The sequence below is a fragment of the Staurois parvus genome, unplaced genomic scaffold (assembly GCF_062004578.1).
Source record: "Staurois parvus isolate SC_StPar_1 unplaced genomic scaffold, SC_StPar_1.0 ptg000203l, whole genome shotgun sequence".
NCBI lineage: Eukaryota > Metazoa > Chordata > Amphibia > Anura > Ranidae > Staurois > Staurois parvus.
This window is the reverse complement of record NW_028317999.1, coordinates 3346485-3374376: the sequence shown is the minus strand read 5'-3', so window position 1 is coordinate 3374376 and position 27892 is coordinate 3346485. Positions and strand designations below refer to the sequence as shown.

General features: G+C 39.2%; 1 protein-coding gene and 1 long non-coding RNA gene across 2 annotated transcripts in view; one reads left to right on the top strand and one right to left on the bottom strand.

The window, feature by feature from the left end:
• LOC149461415 (meprin A subunit beta-like) overlaps positions 1-27892 on the top strand; it is a 73372-nt gene that overhangs the window by 17855 nt on the left and 27625 nt on the right. Inside the window, exons 3-8 of the mRNA XM_089678366.1 lie at positions 6347-6397; positions 7426-7469; positions 9758-9836; positions 12605-12722; positions 19057-19235; positions 22841-23059. Coding sequence (XP_089534492.1) covers positions 6347-6397; positions 7426-7469; positions 9758-9836; positions 12605-12722; positions 19057-19235; positions 22841-23059 — 690 coding nt within the window. The remainder of the gene's footprint in view (positions 1-6346; positions 6398-7425; positions 7470-9757; positions 9837-12604; positions 12723-19056; positions 19236-22840; positions 23060-27892) is intronic.
• The window catches only part of LOC149461416 (uncharacterized), an 83445-nt gene that overhangs the window by 31488 nt on the left and 24065 nt on the right, over positions 1-27892 (bottom strand). The window lies entirely within an intron of this gene.

The following is a 27892-nucleotide window of genomic DNA, read 5'->3' as shown; positions in this document are numbered from 1 at the left end:
AGACACGTTTAAACATATGGTATTACAAGATCTAGAATCCCTCCGGATTAAAAAACCAAAAATGGAGGTTAATTTAAAAAGAGGTTTAGACATATTAAAAAAGAGGGATGATATTATAATACGCCCAGCAGACAAGGGAGGGGGCATAGTGATACAATCAAGGACATATTATGAATCAGTAATGACAGATTTGCTTAACGATAGAGATACATATGAAGTGCTTATCAATAACCCCATCCAGGAATATAAAAAACAGCTTATCAAACTAGTCACACAGGGGAAAAAGAAAGGAGTAATTAATGAGAAGGAACACCAATATCTAATACCATCAGTATGCAGACTGCCCATCATGTATTCAGTTCCCAAAATCCACAAAGATAGTACCAACCCGCCAGGTAGGCCCATCATAAACGGGATAGATTCACTTACAGCGAGGTTAGGTGAATATGTAGATCATCACTTACAGCCATTGGTCATTAAAACTAGAGCATACTTAAGGGATACAAAACATGTGATACAGGAAATAAAGGATATATTAATAGATAAAAACACGCTTTTGAGTACAGCAGATGTAGCAGCACTGTACACTAACATAGACCATCAGGGGGCCATAGAAGCAGCCAAATGGGCACTTAACAAATACGGGAATAACACCACTAGACATAATAAATTCATCATAAAATGTTTAAAATTCTGTCTTACTCACAATTATTTTTGGTATGGCAATACATACTATTCCCAAAAAAGAGGAGTCGCTATGGGCGCTAAATTCGCCCCTAGCATCGCTAATCTTTATATGGCAAAATGGGAAGATGAATCAGTGTTTCAGAATAAGAGTACAGGAATAATAATATACAAAAGGTATATTGATGACCTATTAGTGATATGGAATGGTGAAAAAGTAGAACTCAAGAAATTTTATGATGATCTAAATAGGAATGAAGCCAATATAAAATTAAGCTATGACATGCATGAAACCACTATCAACTTTCTAGATATTCAAATCTGCAAAGAGGGATTACAACTATACACCAAAAATCATTTCAAATCAGTTGATAGAAATTCATATATTCCCATAGACAGCTGCCATCATAAAGCGTGGTTAACAAATATCCCCAGAGGCCAATTTATTAGACTAAAAAGGAACTGTACAAACATGAAGGACTATGTAGAACAAAGTGGAATAATATCAGAAAGATTCATCAATAAAGGATATAAAAAAGAAATAATACATAAAGAAAGGGAACAAGTAGGCTTTATGGATCGCAATGTATTGATAGCAGATAAGCAAAAAGAGAATACTGGAAAGGAAGAATTAACAGTAGTGTTGCACTACAACACCCAGTATAAATCAATACAAAATATAATAAAGAAACATTGGAAGATCTTAACATTAGATAAGCACCTGAAAAATAATATTCCAACAATACCAAGGTTTATATATAAAAAAGCTCCCAATATTAGGGATAAGGTTGTTAAGAGCATAATAGCACCACCTGTTAAAAATCATCAAATAAGCTTTTTTCAGGGAAAAGGGTTTTATACCTGTGGTAGATGCTACAGTTGCATCAGATTGGTAAACAACCCTAGGAGAAGATTCACATTTCAGAATCCCCTAAGTGGAAAAGATTATACTATCCAGCAATTTATATCATGTGACACAAGAGGGGTTGTCTATGCCCTAAAATGCCCATGTAATTTAATTTACATTGGTCGTACGAAAAGGATGCTAAGGGAAAGAATAAAAGAACATGTATATAATATAAATAGGGGATACAAATATCATCACTTGTCACAGCACTTTAAGAAATACCATAACAAAGATGCAAGAAAACTGGAGTTCTGGGGTATAGAGAAACATGTACAACACTGGAGGGGTGACAACCTAATAAGGGAAATTAGTAAGAAGGAATCGAAGTGGATCTATGAAATGGGTTGTCTGGCTCCTAATGGGTTAAACAAGGAGTTTGACCTTGCATGCTTTATCAGCAACAAATAAGTATGGAGATAGCACACAACCATACTTTGAGACCCATTATTTATAGATTGGGGATTTATGAAATATATGTACCCGTTATTTGTTCAGTTCTACTTTTGGGCCTTTCTAGCAGGTTCAAAGTAGAATGAGAGCATAATAATACACTCTTATAGAGCGTATACATTTTTAATAATCAATCACATTTACATTTATCATCCTTCTATTTATAAAAATAGGATCCATAAAAATATAAAAAGATGTAAGATATATAGTACATTATGATAACTGATAGTATTAGGCAAATAATGATATGTATGCTGGCCATGAAATAGTTTTCTTTATGGAATAGCATATATTCATTTTTTAATTTTATTCTTAATTTTTTAATTTTTAATTTTTTAATTGTTTTAATCATTTATTTTTAATAAAGAGTGTTTATAGATTTTTAGTTAGTCTGCCAATAGGTATATATTCAGCAATATAAGGTATAGCCATGTGCCATGATATATAAACTGCATTATAAGGGATGTAACACAGCTGACCCAATTAGCAACGTCTGACAAACAGATATCACGTAAATTCTCGAGTGTACAAACACTCATCCTATACACAGCTAAAGGAAATCACTGGGAAAATGGCCGCGCCCGTATGGGCTTCAGGAAAATGGCAGCCGAGAGATATAAATAGGTGGAAAAGCATAGTCGTGGCATCCAATCATTTCCCCCTGATGAAGTCACGTGACCCTGTGACGCAACGCGTAGGGGAGGGGCTCTGACGTCACGACGTTGCATTGGAGAGGCTCGGTGATCGTAGTACAGACGGAGGTAGACAGCACTGCAGGGGCAGAGGCAGAGTATTTCTGTAGATTGTCATCTATGCTGACCTGGATTACAAAAGAGCTGTATACCATTGTGCAACACCTTAATTGGCAGCAATAAATCTCCTTTATGCACAAAGATAAGGCACCATGGTCTGTTTTCTTCCCTTTTTCAATTGACCAACACCCCCCGAATTGGTATAAGGAGGATTGGAGAAGGAAACAACCCCAGCAGGGGATCTGGGAGATCCTCAGAGAGCTGGTCAGGATATCCATCCATGAGCAGCTGGACAAGGGGATAAAGGAGAGAACAGGAGAACCCATTTAAATCTACATCTATCTTCTGGGACAACTAGTACAAGAGTACCATCCCATCCCATCTATCCTGGAAGGATAAAAAGCGTATTTGCCTGGATTTATTCAGGCAAATATAGAGGTGAGCACATAGGGAGACCATTAAGCACTCGGCGAGAGGATACAAGGAATTCACCTGCACATTTTACTTTGAAAGACTTTATATATACTTATTTTATGCACGTGCACAATTCTATATGTTTTTGCACAATGTGAATAGAGTGATCACAGTAGAACAGAGGTGCACTAATTTAGATTGTATGGATCTGTATTTAATTGTACCTCTTAAGTCACAATCACTTTAGGACTGATAGTCATTAGTCACCTGCATGAAGGTTTTTTTGAAATTTATAATAACTGTTTAAGTCACTAGGTATAGTGATTCATCAACAATTCACAATTGATATCTACATTGTAGTTTATATATGTATTATTTTGAATTATCATCTAAAAGCACCTTCAGAAATAAGAGTTATGCACATTAATATATAGGAGCGCGGCACTATCTATCTATAATATAATATATACACTACCAAGTGAGTCAGTGCAAGTGCCAGCGCACCTTACACATCATATAAGACGATTACACTTTACATCACCCACTGAACACCTCATCTCATAATAGCTCACAAGTATTCACCATTTATATTATTTTATAGAGAGTAGTGGTTAATGATTCATACTCTGAATGGTCTAGGGTTGTCAGTGGTGTACCCCAAGGTTCAGTGTTGAGACCGGGGGTGGACTGACCATTTGGAAACTTGGGCACTGCCCGAGGGCCCGGGGTCAGTAGGGGGCCCCATGAGATGCCCCTGGTACCTTTTTCATAGGCTTTTTTGAGTTTGGGTAAGGACACAGTGGCCCAATGATCCCCTATTGCCCGGGGGCCCCATAGGTTGTCAGTCTGCCCCTGGTTGGGACCCTTACTTTTTAATATATGTATAAACAATATAGTGTCTGGGATTAAAAATCCCATTTCAGTCTTTGCAGATGACACCAAGCTGTGCAGTGGAATAACGTCCTTACAGGATGTCTTCAATTTACAAGCTGACCTCAATGCACTGTTTAATTGGACAACTATGTGGCAAATGAGGTTTAATGTTGATAAATGTAAGGTTATGCACTTGGGGGCTAAGAATATGAACGCAGCATACATATTAGGGGGGGGGTACAATTGGGGGAGTCAATGGTCGAGAAGGATCTGGGAGTTCTGGTAGATCACAAGCTTAATAATGGCATGCAATGCCAAGCTGCGGTTTCTAACGCGAACAAAATCCTCTCCTGTATTAAAAGAGGTATAGACTCCAGAGAGAGATATCATTTTACCCCTGTACAAATCATTAGTAAGACCTCGTCTGGAATATGCAGTTCAGTTTTTGGCAACAATTCACAAAAAGAACATTGGGGAACTGGAGAAAGTACAGAGAAGGGCAACCAAACTGATAAGAGGCATGGAGGAGCTCAGCTATGAGGAAATATTAGAGGAACTGAATTTATTCTCTCTTGAGAAGAGGAGATTAAGGGGGGATATGATCACCATGTATAAATACATCAGTGGTTCATATAGTGAACTCGGTGTAGAGCTATTCACCCTGAGGTCATCACAGAGGACAAGGGGGCACTATTTACATCTGGAGGAAAAGAAATGTAATCTCCAAACGCAGAAAGGTTTCTTCACAGTGAGAGCTGTGAAAATGTGGAGTAGACTTCCCCAAGAGTTGGTTCTGGCCAGCTCAGTGGATTGCTTTAAAAAAGGCCTGGATTCTTTCTAAGATACGCAGAATATAACTGGATACTAACATTTATAGATAAAGTTGATCCAGGGAATATCTGCTTGCCTCTTTGGGGATTACGAGGGAAATTTTTTTCCCTGCAGGAGCAAATTGGATCATGCTTTGCTGGGATTTTTTGTCTTCCTCTGGATCAACTGTGGGTATAGGATTATAACTTTTTTTTTAATGGTTGAACTGGATGGACTTTTGTCTTTTTTCAGCCAGACTAACTATGTAACTCTCCTGCTGCTGAGCAGGCTCACTTAATTTTAAGGGGTGTCCTAGCCCCTTGCCAAGCCTCTTTTTGGGGATTGGCCAGGATCCCTCAAGAGTGCAAGCCAGCCACTCCTCAGATCCACCCTCTACCTCTAGACCCTCCTCAAAGGCTCTAGAGCAGGGGGAAATTTCAGAGTGGCCCTGACCACAATTTGACCTCCTGACTATTGCACCAAGGCTGCTACTCAGCACTCCTCTCTAACAATCAGAACTCTAGCTCCCCCTAGCTAACTCGGAGGGTGCTACATAAATATTATTCAGTTTTATTCAGCACAATGCGCTCCCAGCACAAAGACCGCAGTGTCACTGACAGCACCGGGTCCCGTTCTAACGATTGGGACCCGGGACTTCCGATTCCAGGTCGTATGATCGCTGTGATAGCCTCTAATTGACTATCACAGTGATCAGTCACTGTACAGCCCAGCCCCCTTGTTTTTTCTTTCTCTATGAATGGAGGAGAGAGATACATTGTATCTCTCTAACTCCTGGCATAGAGGAAAAAAAATGTTTGTAAAAAAAAAAAGAAAAAAAGAGATAACTAAATAAATAACTATTAAAACAATAAAATAAAAAATAAGAAAAAATACCTAGATCAAGGTTTTATCTAGTTCAATGCCAGGGTTAGTGTTTGGGTCAAAGGTCAAAAGGTCAGAATCAAATGTCAGGATTTAAAAAAAAATGGTATCAGTGTCAGTGTCAGTGTATTTTAGGTACAAAAACAAAATGTTCAGTATTATTTCTGGGCTGTACTACGGGTACAAACAACAAATACCATACACATATATGGTATCATTGCGATCGTCAAGAGCTGGAAAATTTATTTTGGGTTGTTCTTTGGTGGTAGGTTATGGTAGTAACAAGAAACACACAGCTAAATAAAAAAATGATTTTTTTTTTACTATTTTGGGCCAGTTTTTCTTTGATAATAAAAAAAAATCAGGAGATATCCATTACCATTTACCACCAAATGAAAGCCCAATTTGTCCTGAAAAAAAATGCAGTACAATGCACCTAGATGAACAAAGTAGTTGTGATGATATGTACAATTTTAGTAGCACATGTCAACGTTGCAAAATTATGCTTAGGCATTTAGATTTGTTTTACCCTTATGCGTGAAGGAGTTAAACAGTCTTATTTCTCTCCTCACAGGAAATAGCATTCACCTTCCAAAATATATGGATATCGTGGACATAAATCAAGGTAATGTTTTACTATTCCCATTTTTACATACATAACTATTCTTGTTCCATATTAATAAAATTAGTGCCGTTTCTCATACAGAAGAAAAATGTCACGAGATACAAATACGGAGGCTGCAATTTCTTAATTGTTTTCAAAGGTGAACATTGGCATCACTACCTGTGTCACTGACATGGAGAGGATATGCAGCCAGTGAAGAAATGACTCTTGACCCGTAAACTTATTCTGGGTCAAAGTCTAGTATGCAAGGATCAGGATGACAACCTTGGAGCTTGCACTTTTAAAACAAAATCAGCAGCAGAAGCGCCTCTATATACCACTAAATCACATTAATGATAGGTTGATTTATTGGAAATGATTTACTAAACATGTATATAATTCACTTCAGCAGTATTAAACCCAAAATCAAACATGCATTGTATTGCAGGTTACCGATTCTTAGATGTGATGGCTGCATTCATTTTTTTTTTTGTGATTTTTCTCTCCTTTATTTTCACCTGGGGATCCAGCCAGTAAGTCTGTTGTCCTTAATACATTATAAAAATTGCTCTCCCCCACCAACAGAATTAAAAAAAATGTTGTTTTGTTATATGTCCCCTAGGGCAATGGCAGTCCCCATTCCATTTGTTTGAGAAACCTATTAACCTAAAAAATGACCATTACAGTTATGTTAACATTCAGCTCCTATTGATCTCACTAGGGTTTGAATTAGGCACATACACTTTGCTAATGTTCTGTGAACAAGCCTCACACCAAACCCAAGTATGTTCACTTCATCCCTATTAACAAGCAAAATCTCCATAGCCCGTTCCATTTTGTTTCTCAACATGTTAATGGGGATAATATCCACACTTTTTCCCCATTAGGATAAATAAGCGCTTCTCCTGGTCACGTGACGTACCATAAAGCTTTCTTGTGATATATATATATATATATATATATATATATATATATATATATATATATATACACATTGTATTGTCATTATTATTATTATTATATTATTATCGTTATTGTTTGTCTTTCAGCTGCTGGTTTGGATCTGTTTGAAGGAGACATTGTAATTGATAAGGTTAGAGTTCTTGATCTTAATCAAATTGTGAAGGTTTATATAAATGATTCACTGCACATTAAATTAAGATCCAAAATAAAGTGGGTACAGATAGATATCAGTGCAATGGTGTTGCCAACCTATAAGCAAACAATAATCAGCAGTTTACAACTAAGATGTGCTTCTGCCCTGGTTGGGCAAAGCAACAGGCTCATGTTAATGAAGACCTCCCAAATGCATATACTTACCTTCCTTTCACTCCCCCTTTGCTCTGTTCACAGGCTAGGAACAATCCAAAAGCCTGATGTAAACTCCAAATCTCTGGTCTGGTCTTGCTGATTGGCCCAGTGCTGATATGTTTTTACTTCAGCGCTTGAAACACGGGGGATGAAAGAAAAGGTGGTTATATGCTGTGGAAAAGGATTAAACCATACCTGTTGCTTTGCTATGATGGGCTTGCTGGGCAAAGCACAGGTTTGTGTTCAGTTTCAGCCAGGTGACTGTACCTAGGTATACTTACTTAATGCGGTATTAAACCCAAAAGAAAAAAATATTATATTGCACCTTACCAGTTTTTAGATGTGGTGTCTACATTGGTTTGTCTTTTTTTAGGCTTTTTTCCTATATTATTTAATTATTAGGTAGGAAAAAATATTTACATTATACAATTTTCCTTTAGATTTACCAAAACCATATAATATGAGGTTAAACCTAAACTGTTTCCATTTGTATACAATCAGGCAGGCCCTTGCACTGCATCATTGAAGGCAAATCTAAAGGAAATTAAAGAAGAAATAACAAGGAATAATTTGTGGCCAGGTCAATCTCCCTCCACCAGGGATCATTCACTGATACTGTAACTGCTTGGGGGACCACAGAAGTAATTGGCTGTGGCAGGGGAAGTAAATGCTGAATGTCACCTAAAAACTGATGGCCTTGGTTTTTTGAAGAAAGAGAAAGGTGAAGGCATGGTTAGGAGGTCTGTTATGATTTCCGAAACCTTGCTTAGAAAACATGCATTCAAAATGAAAAAAAAAATTATGCCAAGTCACTTTAATAATATTATTAAATAGAGGGGTAGAGTATGATCATCATTTTGGAAAGAACATTTTAATTTATCTTAGTGAATGAAAGGAAACAAAAAGAACATTCACTTTGCAAAGACTACCCAGTATGTATAATTAACACAAATTGGATTATGCCTGTACATGATTGGATGATTGAAGCCAACACAACTTTACCTCATTCACCAACAAAATGTAAAAATTTACTTAGCATTCAGAAAATTATCCTAGCGTACAGTAGTTAAAGCTGTGCTGAGTTCAGTCATCCAATTATGTGCAAGCAAAAACCCAATTCAAATTTTCCTTGCACATGAATGGGTGTTTTTTTGCCAAATACAGTATATTTTTTTACTTTGTTTCCTCATTAAGATCATTTAAAAACTGAACGTGCTGTACTCTTTTAGTAAATTGGTTCAGATATTTTGTATGTACAGCACGGGATGCCAGACCTTACTGTTCTTCTCTCTCATTGACAGTTTACCAGTCAGATCTGACGGACTGGGAACAACACATTCTTTACTGTATTTAACAGCTATTGATCATGGAGGCCCAGTCTAGTATAATACAGGCTAGAGGTAAACTCCACAAACTGATATTCGATAATTGATATTTTAAGTGTAAATCCAGCCAGAACATTTTTATTTGTTTTTGCATATATTGTGGAGAGTTAGAACTTTTATTTTTTATATAATTGCACTTCAGTAGAGGACTAGAAAATAAAAGATCACTTCACAATCACTGTTTCTCCTGCTGTCCAGTCAGCTACTCTCACACTACAACACATTTATATAAAGTGTAAAATTGAGCCATTTAAAATAATTTAAATGCACTCTTCTTTGGTCTAGTATAGTTAGAAAAAAAAAACAATACATAAAACTAAGCTTTAAAGCCAGAGATAGCCAGACAGATTTACTTTAAAATTTTAAGTTGAAAATAAATGTCTTTTTTTAAACTTTACCTAAACTTGTCAGATTCTCAAAGTCAAAATCAAATAAATATTCACATAAATATCTTCAATTGTAGTAGCTGATGAGTTCTGTGTTCTGGGCAGCACTGTCTGCATAGGAGTTGATAAGCAAATACATAAATATATGAAGCAGCTGTAAGGACTATATGCTAAGGATTGATTAATGATTTTTTATTATTCTTATTATATTGTTTTATCTTGTATTATATTGTAAATTATCTTATGTTATATCATAAAGATTTATTATGGTTCCCAATGTCAAAAGTTTCTTTCTACAGAAAAATGCAAGAAACACAATAATTGGTGATAAATACAGGTGGCCACTGGCAATCCCATACTACCTAGAGGACAGTCTTGGTATGTATTAAAGTATTAATTCTGTTTACATTTAATCAGCACCTCTTTGATGACTTTACAGTTTAGAATATATAAAACAAAAACTTTTGTTGGGTCTCTCCAATGGAGGAATGACGTATGTGTGCCTTTGTTACAACTTAATACTCATTGGGTGTAACACACAAGGGTTAATTTACTAAAACTAGAGAGTGCAAAGTCTGGTGCAGCTCTGCATACAAACCAATCAGCTTCCAAGTTTCTTTTGACAAAGCCTAATTGAACAATTGAACAAGCTGAAGTTGGAAGCTGATTGGCTACCATGAACATCTGCCCCAGATTTGGAGTGCTTCAGTTTTAGTAAATCTTCCCCACAGCCTTGGTTGCTTCAAAGTGCTGGCTTGGCCATGACTGTTTCATCATACTAGGTAGAGGGAATGCCAAAGCAGCTTGAAGCAGGTCAGAAGGAGGTCAGCTGCAGGACAAATACACCTGATAAACATGAACTGATCTTCACCTAAACGTTTTAACCTAACCCCAAACATGAACCATTCAAGTGGTAGTATACTCTCATTTCTACTTTTACCTACAGGTAACCTTATAATAAAGCTTACCTGTAGGTAAAATGATTATCTCTTAAGCGTTTAGGAGATATTCTACAGGGCTGCAACCAGTGACATCACCGGAGCATGCTCTCTGAATACTAATAATAATAAAATGAATAAATAAATGTAAAATAAATACACAAGTAAAAAAATATGCTGATAGCTTCTAGGAGCCTAAAAAATGCTAGTGTGCATGAAGCCTTACACAGGTGAGAATACCATTACAGTGCAAATATAACAAAAATATTGCTTCAAAGCATTGTCCTAAAATGCAACTGAACTTTGGTATAAAGTGGTTGTAAACCTCAGAAATGAAATCTGAACAAAGCATATCATTCTATACTGTGAACTTGTTTTTCTCCAAAGCTCAGAGTGTCATTTCTCTCTGCTTCCTGATTCTTCTGTTATCAGCATAACTCACTTCTGGCAGCTTTTCCCCGACACCAAGAGAAAAAGGTAATAGAAGACAGCTGGCAGTGGCTGATCTTCACAATTGTGCTCAATTGTGTCAAACTCAATTTCATCATGGGCCACATCAGCAATATGGTTGTCATCAAACAGGGCTGTAGATAACTTTTTTTCTGGGGGGGTCCAGCTCACAGCTGAGCTGCATTTTTACCGCTCCCAACCACCACCACAACCAACTTCTCCCCCTTGAAGGAAGGAAGGGAGGGGTGGGTGGAAGGAAGGGTGGGTGGAAGGAGGGAAGAGGTGGATGGAAGGAAGGGGTGGGTGGAAGGAAGGGAGGGGTGGGTGGAATTAAGGAAGGAAGGGAGGAAGGGAGGGGTGGGAGGAAGGAAGGGAGGGGTGGGTGGGTGTAAGAAAGGAAGGGAGTGGTGGGTGGAAGGAAAGAGGAGTGGGTGGAAGGAAGGGAGGGTGGGGTGGGTGGAAGGAAGGAAAGTATGGGTGGAAGGACCGGGTGGATGTAAGGAAGGAAGTAATGGGTCAGTTCATGGGAGGGGTGGGTGGAAGGAAGGAAGGAAGGAAGGAAGGAATGGGTGGAAGGAAGGAAGGAAGGAAAGAAGGAAGGAAGGAGGGAAGAGGTGAGTGGAAGAAAGGAATTGTTGAGTGGAAGAAAGGAAGGGTGGGGTGGAAGGAAGGAAGGAAGGAAGGGAGGGGTGGGTGGAAGGAAGGAAGAAAAGGAGGGGTGGAAGGAAGGAAGGAACGGAAGGAAGGAAGGAAGGAAGGAAGGAAGGAAGGGAGGGGTGGGTGGAGGGAAGGAAGGAAGGAAGGAAGGGAGGGGTGGGTGGAAGGAAAGGGTGGGTGGAAGGAAGTTTCCCACCCACAACTCCTCTGAAGCTGCATAGACTGGAGTGTGGGCGAGTACAGGCCGGATTTGGCCCACAGGCCTTGTGTTTGACACATGTGGTGTAGAATTAAGAGGTGTGTCCCTTCCCTCCAGTCAGGGCTCAGAGTTCCTCTCCCTAAGCTGTGCAGTGTGTGAATTCAAATCCATGACCCCTGTTTTCTGCTGCTGAGAGATGCTGCCAGATGTGTTAATCTGTGTGTTGGAGAAGGCTGTACATGACAAATGGCTGCAGATTATCAGGTACAACTTGTGTAGGAGGAGTTGTTTCATCACTGTGTATCATCTGAGGCTAGTCACTTCACTGGGTAGATGTATGGGTTTACAATCACTTTAAATTAGGCAAATATATTCTAGGAGTATCAAAACAAATGGTGCGCTAAGTCTTAGGGTTAGTTGACATTTGAAAAGCAGCCACAGTGTACACAGAGTAGAAAATATTGTCCCCTGCCAGCACACTGCAGAGAAGCTTCCTTGTTCTCGCATGGAAGCAAAAGTCTCTCTGGAAAGGCCCAGCATGGCCTCTACTGATTCACACAGCTAAAGCTCTCCTGCAGAAAGGAACATGAGCTTTGTTGATTGGAGAGCTATAGATCTGAGTCAACAAGGTGTGTGTCAGACCTCTGTAGAGAGACCACTGCTTCTTAACAGAGAGCATGCTGGCAAGGTATAGGCTTTTTACTAGTATGTGGCTGCTTTTTTAAAGAAGACAAACTGTAAGACTTTGCATACCCTTTGTTTTAATGAAATCTGAAATGTATTTCGCAAATTTAATCTGAAAGCTCAGTTAGGCTTTGATTTTTATGATTTCCTGTTATGAGACTTAGTAGTTAAATTGTCTGTGAACCATAACCATCTATATGCATTTTTTTACATGGAAGAAACAAGTGCCAAGGGTGTTATACTGCAAGCATTTGAACGCTACAGGCTGAAAACATGCATTGATTTTATGCCATGGGCTGGAGAAAAGAACTATATTTCAGTATTTCAAGGAGAAGGGTAAGTCATAATTAAACATACAAACAATATACAGTAGATATGCTGCTTGCTTCATTCCATTTACCAGAGGAATAGCTGAATCCACAGATTTAAAAAAAAAAAGACCATAAACCACAGCTCCTTTGATACTCTTTTATTGTTAAATACTCCAACCATACACAGCAATACATTTGTGAGCATGAACATGTGTATTAGATAGAGAAGATTATGATGTTGATTTCATTGGTGCAATAATTGAAAAGCACTTTATATTTCAATATTGTTTATTGAAAAACTATAGAAAGTGTATACAGAAAAATAGGAAACATAGCCCACCTACATGGTGAGTTGTGGCGAACAAACAGATTCATAGAGTATTTAGGCACATAAGAATACATCAACCAATGATGTTGTAAACAAGAGAACACAACCCCAGTAGGGTAGCACATATTCCATCGGTCAGTAAACATGGGCAGTTTCAGATAGTCATCTGACAAAATAAGGAGATCGAAAAAATTGAACAGAGGAGTCAAAGGAGAGAGTAAAGATTACAACGGAAAAAAAAACAAAAGAGAAGAAAGAAAGAAGGAAAGAAAAGAGAGAAGAGAAGAAGAGGGCCAGCCATAAGTCCATTAGATAATAGAAATATACCTAATCCATGGTTCCCATGTAACCTCAAATTTAGAAGTATTATTATTAAAGATACTCATAAAATTATAATTTATCATAATCCAATTAAGTTTCTGTTTAACCGAGTCTAGAGGAATTGAAGACTGTCTCCAACATCTAGCTATAGTAATTCGTGCTGCCAACAGAAGATAAAGGATTAATTTAACTGATTTCTTGGGAATATCAGTGGGCAACAAATGCAATAAGGCTACTTCCGGTGACTTATGAATATTAATTGTCCGCAATGTCGAAAGCAATTAGAGGACACAGATGGGAACATTTTAGCAAGATGTGTAGGAACTAGATATAAGCGAAGAAGTGTTTTATAATTGGATTCGATAGGAGTAGTATTAATAGAAATTTTAGATAGAGCATTGGCTGTAGTCCGCCAAGTGTCCAGCTCTAAAGAACTGTTTAAATCTTTTTCCCAATGTGTTATATAGGATAGCTTAGTAAGTGGATCGACAAGGGAAGCATAAATAATGGATAATCGACCTTTTGAAAAGCACTTTAATTGACTCAGCAACATAGCTTTGCCCCTAGAGTTGGGGTCCTGGTAGCTTATGCTGCCTCTCATTTTATCTCCCTGCTATATGTAGAAACTTCCTTTATTCTTTGAAAGGTTTCCATACACCAACAAACCTAACACCTTGACATACTGAATGGATTGCTGCATTCATTCTGCATTTGCCGGTTGACTCAACAAAGATTGACCAATTAGCAACAGAAGCTGTCTAGAAGGGTGCCATACAAAGGAGACGTTTGTTGTATCATAGAAATGTTTTCTGTGCAATCATGACATCATTTCACCCAGGACAGTGCACAAATGAGCTGTGTGAGAAGCACTAGTGTTGCAAGGGATAGAACCTGTTGAATTTCTATGCAGTGTTATTATTGTTTTTTTGCTATTCAGTGCTGTGCTACTTTAACTAGCACTGGGCACCACAATGCACTGTACACTGTAACGCACGGACACCGCAACCCACTGTACCCGGTGCCTGGTGTGCTCTCATTCTCTCCTGTTGCTCCTTTGGCTGCAGCAGGTGAAATCCAGGGCTCCCAGGCTGCTGCTCACTGGGTCATCGTGGCCAAGGATCCAGCGAGCAGCTTAGCTATTTGCCCGCCAGAGCCGTTTTTTCCCAAATTTTTTAAAAACATTTTGCGGCTGGCCCATTGGGCTGGATAAACGTCTTTGGTGGGCCATAGTTTGAGGACCCCTGGTGTATATATTTGAAAATTGATCAATCCTGATTTATTGATGGCCTATCTCAGTTCTTTAGGCCCTAAAATGCCCGGACAGTACAAATGTCTCCCAAGTGACCCCTTTTTGGAAAGTAGACAGTCCAAGGTATGTGAAAAATAAAAAAAATTAAATAACATTTTTTTTTCACTATTTTTTTTACATGCTGTCACCAGTGCAGTACAGCATCATCATATTACTGGTATGGTGGTGATCAGGGACACTGACTAGTGTCAGTATGTTCTTTTTCCAAAATATTTTAAATTTTTTTTACATACTGTCATCAGAGTAGTTCAGTGCAGGGGCGGACTGACCATTTGGAAACTCGGGCACTGCCCGAGGGCCCGAGGTCAGTAGGGGGCCGCATGAGATGCCCCTGGTACCTTTTTCATAGGCTTTTTTGAGTTTGGCCAAGGACACAGGGGCCCCATAATCCCCTATTGCCCGGGGGCCCCATTGTCAGTCCGCCCCTGGTTCAGTGTCACCATCATGACACTGTGCCAGTGTTAATTTCATAGATGCAAATATTTTTCTCATAGTTTTCATCAGCTGCATGTTTTCTGTGACAAAAAAAAATGAAAATAAACTTCAGTTTCAATTCAGATGACTAAAATACGACTAAAACTAAAATGGCATTTAGTCAAAACACTATGACTAAAACTAAATCAAAATATGACATCAAAATTAACAGTGGTCCAAAAGCAAAATTTTTGTTTGTTTATGAAACTTTTATTTAAAGATGTTACTTGATACTTGTTTTCAATATTGACAGAGAACTGTTAAAGCTTGTATATTCAGGTAGTATGTGCAATCGCATTACAGGGTTTACAGTTTTTTTTTTTTTTTTGCACTTCTGTTTGCCAAAAAGCAATATTTTTGTTTGTTAATGATACTGGAGGTTTTAGTCGACTATAATCTACTGGAGATTTTAGTCAACTAAAATACGACTAAATCTATAATAATTCAGATGACTAAAATACAACTAAAACTAAAATGGCATTTTAGTCAAATGACTACAAACTAAATTTAAATTTGAAGTCAAAATTACCAGCGCTCTGTACTACTGTGGTTGGGTGATCAGGGATTTTTTTTTTTTACACTGTGATTGCTTATAACAGCGATGATCACTGTTATAAGCAATGATTTGAACTGTCATGAATGGCTTAGTATTTACTATTGTGATGTTGTGATTAGTCACAAGATATCACATGGTACAGGGTGCTGTGATTGGCCCAGGTGCACACACAGGACCAATCACAGCATCAAAATAGTAAGCAAAATGTCATGAATGAAAGCCATTTGTGACAGTTTTGCTTACATGTAATCATACAATCAATATAATTGGTCATAGCAATCACATGATACCCTAACCGCTCACAGCGGCTGGGTACTAAGTGCCATAATCCACTGTGTCCACAAGATACAGCAGTCACAGGATCAAGCCACCGTGGGTGGGTGGCAAGCTGTTAAAGAAGAATTACAGTCACTGTTAGAAATATTAAAACTTTTAAGAAACAGACCCAAGAGTTCAGTGCTGTCTTCACCAAAGCTAGTACTTTGCTGGTCTTCGGATCTCCTCCTCTGCTATCTTGACTGTAAGAAGCCAGCTGTGTCTTTCACTGAATGCCTTGCTGTAGCTTCTAAAACACCCTCTGAGAAGCTAACGGTGTGCAGTGAAATCAGAGTAAGCAATTTCAGCACAGGAGAGGATCCTCTACAAATGTGCAAGACCGAAAAGAAGGCTGGAGTTTGTGAATATATACAGATGCAGAGCTTAGAGACACATATAATAATACTGAAATAATCAAAGCAGCTGCAATATTCTCTAAGCAATGGGAAACTCCCAAATAGCACCTAATGAACAACAAGTCCAAAAATAGTTTGCCTCCCCCGAATAAGCCACTGATAAATTTTGGTCCTCTGCTCTTCTCTGACCCTAATTGGAGCCTCATCCCTGCTGACACCAGGGATGAAATAGTCTGAAGATTGAGGCTTCCGTTGGCTTAGTTGGGACCCTTCACGTTGACACTCAATGCCAGGTGCTATCTCTTTAAGAAATGAGACCAAAGGGACAGTTCAGTTTAAAAGGCAAAGTTGTTGGCACAGTTCACTATTAAAGGTGAAGTTGAACTTGAGCATCAAAAGCACCCCCTTTTTTGTGGCCTAGGCTGAAATGAATGGAACTATGGAGAAAAAAGTTTGCCAAGCAGGAACAAAAGGTTGGATCACCTAAGCAATCTGTGGGCATTATCCACAATAAAGAAGAGAAAAAAAACAGCTTGTGTCAATGAAGGTCAACAGGATGTTTAGCGCTGACAAAGGTCAATGTTGATTGATGTTCATAGCCTAGACAGGCCCTGCTGGCAAAAAGAACTAATGGTAGCTTGCAGCAATGAATCAGTGACCCTCCAACCCAGTTCCTGTGCAGCAGTCCTGAGAAACATCAGTTGTCTTGGAGTGAGGGACCCCCTTTCACCGATGTGGTGGCTGTGGTTCACACACTCCTGAAGCTGAAGGGTCTTCCAAGAGCAGTCCTCACAACTTGGTGCTTGGCTGTGTTGTGGATGCAAAAGCAATGTAGCAACGGAACAAGTATAAACTAGCTGGGCTGTGGACGCGCTACATTGTTCTTGTAAAAACAAACAAGGCAGAATGTATTTGTACCTGTGAGCAGCTTCAGCACAAGTATGTGCTAATGTTGTAGAAAGGCTTCCCTTTGATAAACGTTTCCAGTTCTAGGATGAATATAAAGTCTGAAGCTGATTTTAAAATGGCACTGCTATTCATGTGGAGAGCAAGAGAGTACCCAAAAATGAGCATGGGGATTGAGACACTCCAAAACTGATAAATGTGACAGGGAGACTGAATTAGTGAGCTACTACATGTGCATGAGCCCTTCAGGTGCTCTGCTGTTTTCCTGACCACAATGGATTTATAAGTTCTTGTAACTGAGGAAGTGGCAACCTGAATTTCTTGCTTAATTCAATAAGAGCTACACATTTGGATATTTCTTTTTAATTAAACAGGTAAATATAAAATATTGCACAATATATTGCATTCTGTTGTTTAGGCAAAAAATAGAACTCTCAGCTCCTTTACCTGTTTACTAGTTCCTTTGAAGAAAAAGGTCTTTTATTTATACAGTTCACTAGCTCGAGTTATTTACACAGTGAATGTCTCAATGCCATGACGTATCTCTCACTTATAACAGGGATCTGTTATAACAAAATTTGCTTAAAATAAATAGTATATTTGTAGTGGTATTACTTGTTTTCTGTACAAAAACAAATTTTCTGGAAATGTTCAATCATATGATCTTAAAGTAGATGTAAACCCTAGCTAAATTACATTTTACTTACTAAAACCCGGGTATGTTAAACAGCTATTTTTTTTACATAATTGTTTTTTAAATAAAATATTAGTTTTCACCTTCTTTTCATCTTACAGCTATTTCCTGTTTACACATAGCAATGGCATTTCTCAGGGCATGATGGTAACAACAGTGGAAAATGCCTGTATGACATTTTTTATAATAACCTCTTAAGGTTTCCCTCAGAAGACCATGTAACATGATGGAACTGCAGTAGCATAATTTGGAGATAGGAAAACAACAACAAAGAGAGGGTACATGACCTAAGGCATTACCATAACACAATTTTATCAGATATACAGTATGTAACAAGTGATATACTCACAAAAACATGACATGCACAAGAGTTTCAACAAATGCAAATGAGACCACCTCCAGGTCCATGGTGCTCATCTGATGACATGGGAAAACCTCATAGTGTCTAAAGTGGCTTGTGCATTTCGAGGGTCAAGCCCTCTTCCACAGAATCAGGGCTTGACCCTTGAAACACGTAAGGTGCTGTGGACACTGTAAGGTCTTCCCATGTCACCAGTTGAGCACCGTGGACCTGGAGGTGGTCTCATTTGCATTTCTTGATATGTTTGTGCATGTCATACTTTTGTGAATATATCATTGGTTAAATATATCTAATAAAATTGTGTTATGGTAATGCACTAGGTGTCTTTGTTGTTGTTTTCCAGCATATGTGAGGATACCTATAGTCCTGAGGGGGCAACAAGACACTTTGTGCTACATATGTAAGCCAGTCAAGTGGAGAGTTCATCAAGTCACACTCAAGTGCAGAAGGTTATTCTTTGGTTTAATTTGGAGATAGGGACAGTGTTGTCACCCTATAACAGGAAGTGGCTGCACAAAGACCCTTAGGGCAGGATCCCATTGTAATATTTTAATTAATAATGCTCATCTAAACTTTTTACAAATGCCTTCTGAGATTACATTAACATGTTAAAATGTATGTGATTGGGTTTATATGCACTTTAAGTATCATTCCTGAACACCTAATAGGAGTTGAAATGCTTTTCTTATGAATTTTCAGTAAACCAAGTCAGTAGTGTTAACACTATTTTCTATTTTAGATGCTATTCATATGTTGGAAACCAGCAATGGGGAAAACAATTGCTTTCTATTGGATTAGGATGTGATTTGGTAGAAATAGTTCAGCATGAGTTCCTCCATGCTTTGGGATTACATCATGAGCAATCCCGATCTGACCGCGATGACTATGTGACCATTTTGTGGGAAAACATCCAGTCTGGTAAACTGATATATCTGATTTAAATATACACTATATTGTGGAAAGTATTGGGACAAAAGTATTGGGCCTTTGCACACACATGAACTTTAATGGCACTCCAGTCTTAGTCTGTAGGGTTCAACATTGAGTTGGTCCACCCTTTGCAGCTATAACAGCTTCAACTCTTCTGGGAAGGCCGTCCACAAGGTTTAGGAGTGTGTCTATGGGAATGTTTAACCATTCTTCCAGAAGCCCATTTGTGAGGTAAGGCACTGATGTCGAATGAGAAGGCCTGGCTCGCGGTCTCTTCTCTAATACATCTCATAGGTGTTCTATCGGGTTGAGATCAGGCCAGTCAACTTCCTCCACCCCAAACTCGCTCTTCCATGTCTTTATAGACCTTGCTACCTTTCTCCTGGCAATCGCCAAACCTAGACACGTCCATCGAATTGTCAGAGAAGCATGATTAGTCACTCCAGAGAACATGTATCCACTGCTGTAGAGTCCTGTGGCGGCGTGCGGTACACCACTGCATCCTACGTTTTGCATTGCACTTGGCTGCTGGGCCATGGAAACCCATGCCATGAATCTCTCTATGCACTGTTGTTGTGCTGATCTGAAGGCCACGCAAAGTTTGGAGCTCTTTAGTTACTGACTCTGCAGACAGTTGGTGACTTCTGTGCACTGTGTGCTTAAGCATGCGCTGACCCCGCTCTGTAATTTTTTTACATTGTCTACCATTTCGTGGCTGATTTGCTGTTGTACCCAGCTGCTTCAATTTTGTTGCAATACCTAACAGTTGACCGTAGAATATTTAGTAGCAAGGACATTTCACGGATGGACTTATTGCACAGGTGGCACAGTACCATGCTTGAATTCACTGAGCTCCTGAGAGCGACCCATTCTTTCACAAATGTTTGTAGAAGCAGTCTGCATGTCTAGGTGCTTTATTTTATACACCTGTGGCCATGGATGTGATTGGAACACCTGAATCCAATGATTTAGAGGGGTGTCCCAATAAGTTTACGTCTCTAGTAGATAATTTAAACATTTAAACTGAAAAGTCACATTGATGTAATTCAACAAATACACATGTAGCACCCTACTAGATAGGTGATAGGCTAGGTACATTTAGTTCCACTGTAATCAGGTAAGCTGCATGTGATTATTTTGGTCTTTTCTGTATTTCACAGGCTGCAGGCTTGATTGCTTTTCCCTGCATTCCAGAACACTCTACATTGTTCTGGGACATAGGTGTAGAGCAGGGGTGTCAAACTGGCGCCCTCCAGCTGTTGCAAAACTACAACTACAAACTTGCAATGCCTCATGTGACTTGTAGTTTGGAAACAGCTGGAGGACCACCAGTTTGACACCTGTGGTGTAGAGCAAGGAAAATGGGCAGCATGAATATTTAGACTGTCTCAGCCAATCCCTGTAGGAGACACTACAGATGGTGGCTGAGAAAGTGTATAAATAGTCTGGGGGCCAATGTCTTCCTGCAAGGGAGTCCTTCTGTTCAGGTGAAGGGTCGCCATCCCTCACTTCAAGCCACTGTTCATGAAGGTCCCAGCAAGGGCTAGCTGGGGAGGCCTATATGTCAGTCCTACTTTGGAATTACTTGGATCTCTGTTCAATCATCCAGAGGAGTTCTGGAGAGTGTTATGAGTCTGGTTAACCTCTCCCTCACTGTAATATGTCTGAGGTAATGGAAGAAGGCCTCCAGTTACCTAATGGACATTTGTGAGTACTGATCTGATCTGGGGACCTTGTGACTGTTAGGAAAGAACTGTTCCTTAGTGCAGAAGCCAGTAGTTGTTCTAAGTGGAGACTGCTCTCATAGATTATCATCCCTGGCTTAACTGTTTGGGCTCCAGCTCTTGGGACTGTGCACTATTGGGATTGCTGGGATCTGTAGTTCCTCTCCTTAGAGGTACATACCAACCAGTCCCCTCTAGTTTGTAAAAGACTGTTTGCTAAGCCTGGGCTAAGTAGTTTCCTTTATCCAGTTCAGCTCTTTGGACATACTATGTATGTCCAAAGAGTGAATCTTTAATCACAAGCTGAAGGCTGTAGTAGCAGCCATCCACTTATGTGCTTTTTGTTCAGCTGACTCCCAGCTGAAAGTGAAAGTGATCTGGCAGCTCCATAGCTGCAGATAACTATCAAGAAGCAGCGCGGTGTCCCCCTTCTCCTGCCGGCGGCCACCCTCCTCTCATGGTTCCCGGGATCTCCTGCTCTTACCAGAGCCCTGGAACACAGCTGCCAGCTAGGGGAGGATGAGCGCTTAGACCAAGGCAAATCCATGCCCCGATCTCACATGCAAACACTGAAAAGGGAAGTGATGTCACTTCCAGTTTCAGATGCACCCTTTCCTGTTCAGTACAGCCAGGAGATACATCTAACCAAGCCGATCTGTGGTATGTTAGATGGTGAGAAGGACAGGGGAAACATTGGGATCTATTATACCCCCAATGTCTCCATGAAGAGTACCTGTCACCTACCCAATGTTATCACATAGGGATTTATTAGCCCCTTGTGATAGCAATCAAGTAAAAATAAATGAAAAAAAAATGGTTTTACAATAATAAACTTATAATAAAATATATAAATTTTTTTTTTTAAATTGCCGTAACCCCAATTGCCCTGCCAATGCAAACACAAGCCCAGGGTGTGCAAATGTATGTAAACTGCAGTCACACCACATGTGTGACATATAGCTGCGAACATCAGAGCGAGAACAATAATTCTAGCACAAGAGCTCCTATATAACTCTAAACTGATGAGTTGTAAAGGCTTTAAAAAGTGTCACCTATGGTGATTTTTTGGTGCCGTAGTTTTTGCCAAAATTGCAGGCGCACACACATTTAAGACATGGATCGTTTGGTATCTATTTACTCGATGCAACCTCATCTTTTATATTTTAACCCAAAATGAGTATTCTATTGTGTGTTTTTTCACTAAAATTCATTTTGTTATATATTTTTTCTGAAAATTGACATTTAATAAACAGGTACACAAATATCATGTGACATTGAAGTTTGCTACTATCACCTTTTTTATTTATACAGGGCCTCTGCTTTCAAAAATATATAACTTTCTGGGGTTTTAAGTAATTTTATTGCCCAAAATTCAGATCTTTACATGAATGCTAGAAATAATAAAAATTGCTCTGGAGCCAGACTGGTTATGAGAGATTCATACATTCAGCGCTTTTCAGTGTCATTATAGGAGAACTGTCCTCTTTTTAAATCTTTCAGAGCTGATTTTGTTCTGAGTCTGGCAGAAGATATACTGTATGTTTCCGAAATTCAGCTGTGAAGAGTGTCCTCCGGTTTGTACATAGTTTTGTAGGATCCCATACAATTCCCTCTCCTTATCCATGTTACCTCCCTCCCACCCAAAAAATTATACCACTGGATTGCTAATTGAGCCAATTAGAGTGACTGTTTCTGTGTGCCCTGCTGCCTCTGCACTACTTGGAAAAGAAGCTGGGCAATATACCAGCTGCTCCTATGGGAGTGAGAGCTACACACATATATAAAAATGTATTATATTTAATTATAATTGCTTCTTACCTATCAAACATTTTTGTACAAATAAAACTAAACATTATTTTTCATTTTTAGGCAAAGACCATAATTTTGAAGCCTATGATGATAAAATATCAAGCTTTCTAAATATTCCCTATGATTACACCTCTTTAATGCATTACAGCAAAACTGCTTTTCAGATTAGCAACAATCCAACAATTTTACCAAAGAATCCTCAGTATACTAATATAATTGGAAAACAAATGGATTTTGGTGAAAGCGATGTCTTGAAGTTAAACCGACTGTACAACTGCTGTAAGTTCTTGCTCAGATTATAGTCAACAAAATATGAAGTGAACCTGTCAGCTGTTTTAAAATGTAGAAATAAAAATAATTCCTAAGATCTAGATGACTGACTTTCCTGACTTTTAGGTTCTGTTCTTTATCCAGTCCTCTGTCCAATGAGAATGATCTATAATGGCACTCCTATTATACAGGTGGATGCCAATTGCCAGAGCTTAGCCCTGAAATCAGGAAAGTTAAGCTTCTAATAACAAAGTAATACCAGTTTCAGGAGGCCACCAAAGAGTCTTTTATGGATTACACATACGCTTAAAGGCATTTTGTGGTATTGGCTGGTAGGGAAGACCTTTACAATAAAATGATTGACAAGTTCACATCAAACATTCACATTTTTAAATGTGGATTACTTAAAATGGTTGTATACCCATACATATACAAACTAAAGAAACTATCCTCAGGTGATCCACAAAAATTAAACAAATCCTCCTACATAAGTTGTACCTGTTTTCCTGAAGCCAGTTCTCTTCTGAAGCCTCCTAAAAACACATTTTACACAGCACCCCCAAGTTCTCATAAGCAAAGGGAGGGGATATGACATCACACACTGGAGAGCACATAAGCAGGGAGCCGACTGTAACCTGAGACCTGAGTCGAGGGAAAGGACACCCTCCACACATAGGTTCATAGGGAAACATGCACAGTTGAGGTTGTGAGTCACATGCTGTATGCTGGAGCTCCCCTCCCCTGTCTTCCTTGATCTCTTGGAGTCAGCATTGGCTGTCAGAAATGACTTGTTCAGATAGCAGCACAGACAGGCAGCAACAAAAATCATACTAAGTGCCTTGGGTTGAAGCAAGTACACAGTAGAAAAGGATCTTCTTTGCTCATTTTTCATATCAGAGGTTCACAACCACTTAATATAAATCTGTTTTTACTTACTTTAAAGTTATCCAAAACCCTTTTTTGTTTTGTTTTATATACAGTAGAGAAGTTCTGTGAAGTTTTTTTTTTTTTTTTTTTTTTGCTGTGTCCTCATTGAGAACATTGGGAAAAAAAGGAGAGAAGCGCCTCTAAGTGCAATAAATCTTTTAATTCAAGTCTAAATGTAGAAACACTCACATGTGTGAAGTAATCATAAGCATAAAAACCGTGGTTAGCCGTCATCTTACTGCTATATGGGGAGGTCAGCTCTCGGCTGGAAGAGCGTGGTGGCTGGAGGGGGAACAGCGGTGAGGCCGGCCTGCATGCACGTCCTCCCTCAGAGCCGGATGGAACGCACGCTGGAACATAGCGGCGGCGTGGCCGTGATGACGTCAGATCCCAGGGTGCACTGCGACGCGTTTCGGAGCATGCACTGGCCGTGGAAGGCGAAAGTGCACTCCTTTTTCAAACAGCTGCTTCACCGCTGTTTCCCCTCCAGCCACCACGCTGTTCCAGCCGAGAGCTGACCTCCCCACATCGCAGTAAGATGACGGCTCTTCACCCGGGTTACCACCCCACCGTTAACTATTGTTAACCACGGTTTTTATGCTTATGATTACTTCACACATGTGAGTGTTTCTACATTTAGACTTGAATTAAAAGACTTATTGCACTTAGAGGCGCTTCTCTCCTTTTTCTCATCTACAGAAGTTGCTACAGCTTATTTGGAAGCCTTGCCCTCAGTGCCACACGGAATCCTACGCTCTTCATACAGTAGCCACTAATACCACCATCACCCCATACTACCATTTCCCAGGACTTTGCAGTGTTTGCGCTGTTACAACCCTTCCTCATTTTTTCTGACTCATTGAGAACATTCACCACTCTTTGTACTTGTGACCATCTGCACATAGGAAGAAAGAAAAAAAGGAGAAATCCAAAATGTGCTAGTTGTCTTCAAAACTACAGTTAAAAGAAAATCTTCCAATAGAAACACTAGACTTTGGGATGACTCTAGTAGGGGGATTCCCCTCACTTTTGGCAATTTCCTCTGAGTCTCAAAGGGATGTAAGTGAAGGGAGTGGTACTAAGACAGCAAAAAATAAACTGGTAGGGGTGTTACCCTTCCTTACTCCCTCCAAAACTAACACAATAGGTTTGGCTATACATACGCTTTAAAGCTAAACTCCAGTAAACTTGCAAAATTATATCTCCCCCTGCTCATTTAGTCTAAGGTAGGGTTGTCAGGGTCCAGATCTAAACCTACAACTTCTATAGTGTCTGTCTGTGCTCTTCTGGCTGAACCACCTGAAATGCTGGACAACTCTCTGTTTGGTCCTTTGGACAATCTTACCTACCTTGTTTCTAATAAACTCTGAAGTCTTTGCTCCTCCTATTGACTTCCTGATTTAAGCCATGTATCTGCACTTTCTGTTTGCCAGATTATTGTGCTCTCTCCAGCTGATATCTTGCTCCTTAGTGTACCTGCAGCTGTCCTTATCTACACTATATCCAGTTACTGACTTTTGGCTTGTTCCTCGATTCTGCTTAATCCCAACCTGCAAGCACTCGTTACTAACTTAGCTACTTGGCTACATCCCAACTTGCAACCACCTGTTTGACCTTTGGCTTGTTTACTGACTACACTTCTGCTTGATCCCTACCTGCTACATCTGCTACCAGAACTCAGCTTTTCACCTACTGGTGGGGTGATCCTGAGGACCATCTGGACCATCAGGAGCGAAAACCGGTTAGTTCTTAGACCCTGCGCCTCAGATGAGCCTGTGTCACCTGCCAGGGTGACCTACACTTGTACTTATCCTTCTGGTCGGTAGGAACCTCTCTAAAGCTTTAGGTAGTGGTTTCTGAGCCTGACCCCTGACCATGGCAGGTGTAATAGAGAGAAATACTTACCTTATTTGTAGTTCATATTCCCACACAAGTCCCAGAATGTGGGTGAGCCCTCATTGTCATCATGTACATGGATATGACAACATCAGCGAAGGGGCGGCCATACGACCAGAGGAAAGAAGTGGATTCACGGAACTTGTCATGAATAATGGAACTATTTAGGAGAAGGGGATGACAGATGAATGAGGTAAGTAATTTTCTTCATTACACCCAACCTAGACTAAAGACGCAGTAGATCCTAAATATATAAATATCCTCTCACTTGTATCTTTAGTGAACGGAGGCACAGAAATTATTTTCCCTTTAATTTTTTGTAGTGCAAGAGGGACACAGAAACCCAGGGAGAATATGATATATAGTATTATTCAGTCACTTAACTTATGTTAACCCATTGAATAGTTGTCCTGTTGCTACTGGATTTCATTGACAAGATACTTACTATATATGGAAGTTTTTAGCTGCATTAAAATTATGATTAGAGTTACAATCAAAATTTCAATCAATTTAATAAAAACCAGTTCATTTTTCAAATATGAATAAAATATATACTCTTTATGCTACAATAAAATTAAAGCAAAAAGAAACTAATCTCACTTTTCTGTGTGACCATTTTCTGTTTGGTCCACCCGGCCTCCCCCCAAACTGATTAAAAATGATTGAAGGGTGCTACATGCTTAAGCTTTCAGTAGATCAGTTTCTCTAAATAGATATGATCAGGGGCGGACTGACCATTTAGAAACTCAGGCACTGCCCGAGGGCCCGGGGTCAGTAGGGGGCCCCATGAGATGCCCCTGGTACCTTTTTCATAGGCTTTTTTGAGTTTGGGCAAGGACACAAGGGCCTCATGATCCCCTATTGCCCGGGGGCCCCATGAGTTGTCAGTCCACCCCTGGATATGATATAATTATCGTACTGTCTGATTGAACCAATAGTGTGCCCCTATGCAAAGTGCGTTTCACATTCCATCAGCCTACTTCAGCAAACATTGTGGTAAAATAGATTTTGGTGCCCTCCACAGGCTAATATCATGAATTACATCTAAAACAAGGTATAGGCTGTGTACTTATTCCACCATCTATTACTGACTTCAAAGCCCAGGAAACTTTGTTTAGAACATGTAAAAATAAAAAATATTAAAAATGTAAGAAGCAATCATACAGTAGTACACAGTCACAAAACAACTAGTTACAAGAGAAGATGAACAGCTAAAAAAATGTTTTAGTTTTCATATCCGAAGAGGAGTAGGAAGAAGTACAAACTTATTTAATCCCATCTCTTATCCATAATTAATAATAAATTATTCAGAGTCCCATCACTATAAAGTTATACAATAATTAATAATTCAAATATAATATATGCTAATTGACAATAATCTTGCTTTACAATCATACATACAGACAGACAGACACACGTACACACATATATACATACATGCACACCCAGACAAAACTGAAGGTAATACAAAATATAAATCAATAACAATATTAATAGGGAAACAGTAAACACACAATAATAGTTCAATCACATTCAATATTATACCTTGTAAAAATCTCTTTATACTTCTTTTTAAACTGGTTTATGCTTGGACATTTCTTAAGCTCCACACCAAAACTGTTCCACAGTTTCACTCCACAAATAGAAAGATAGAAGCTTTTCCTGGTTGTCTGTGCAGTCAGAGTCAAAAAATGTAATGTTCCCCTTAGATTATAACCCCCCTCCCTTACAAAAAATAATTTTTTAATATTTCCTGGTCATAAATTGGTTTTTGCTTTAAATATTATTTGTGCAGTCTCTATTTGCACCATATCCTTAGATTTTAGTAGATTTAAGCTGTAAGTATAATGAGTTTGTGCGTTCCCTATATCCTAAACACTGAGACCACGGAGTGTATTTCCTAAAAGCAGTAGTGAATGCTAATGTAGCTTAGCTGTGAATGCGGTTTCACATTTTTCAAGGCTGATCTGAACTTAGATTAGTGAAGGCACCCTTTAGAATTGTGCACAATCTAGAGGT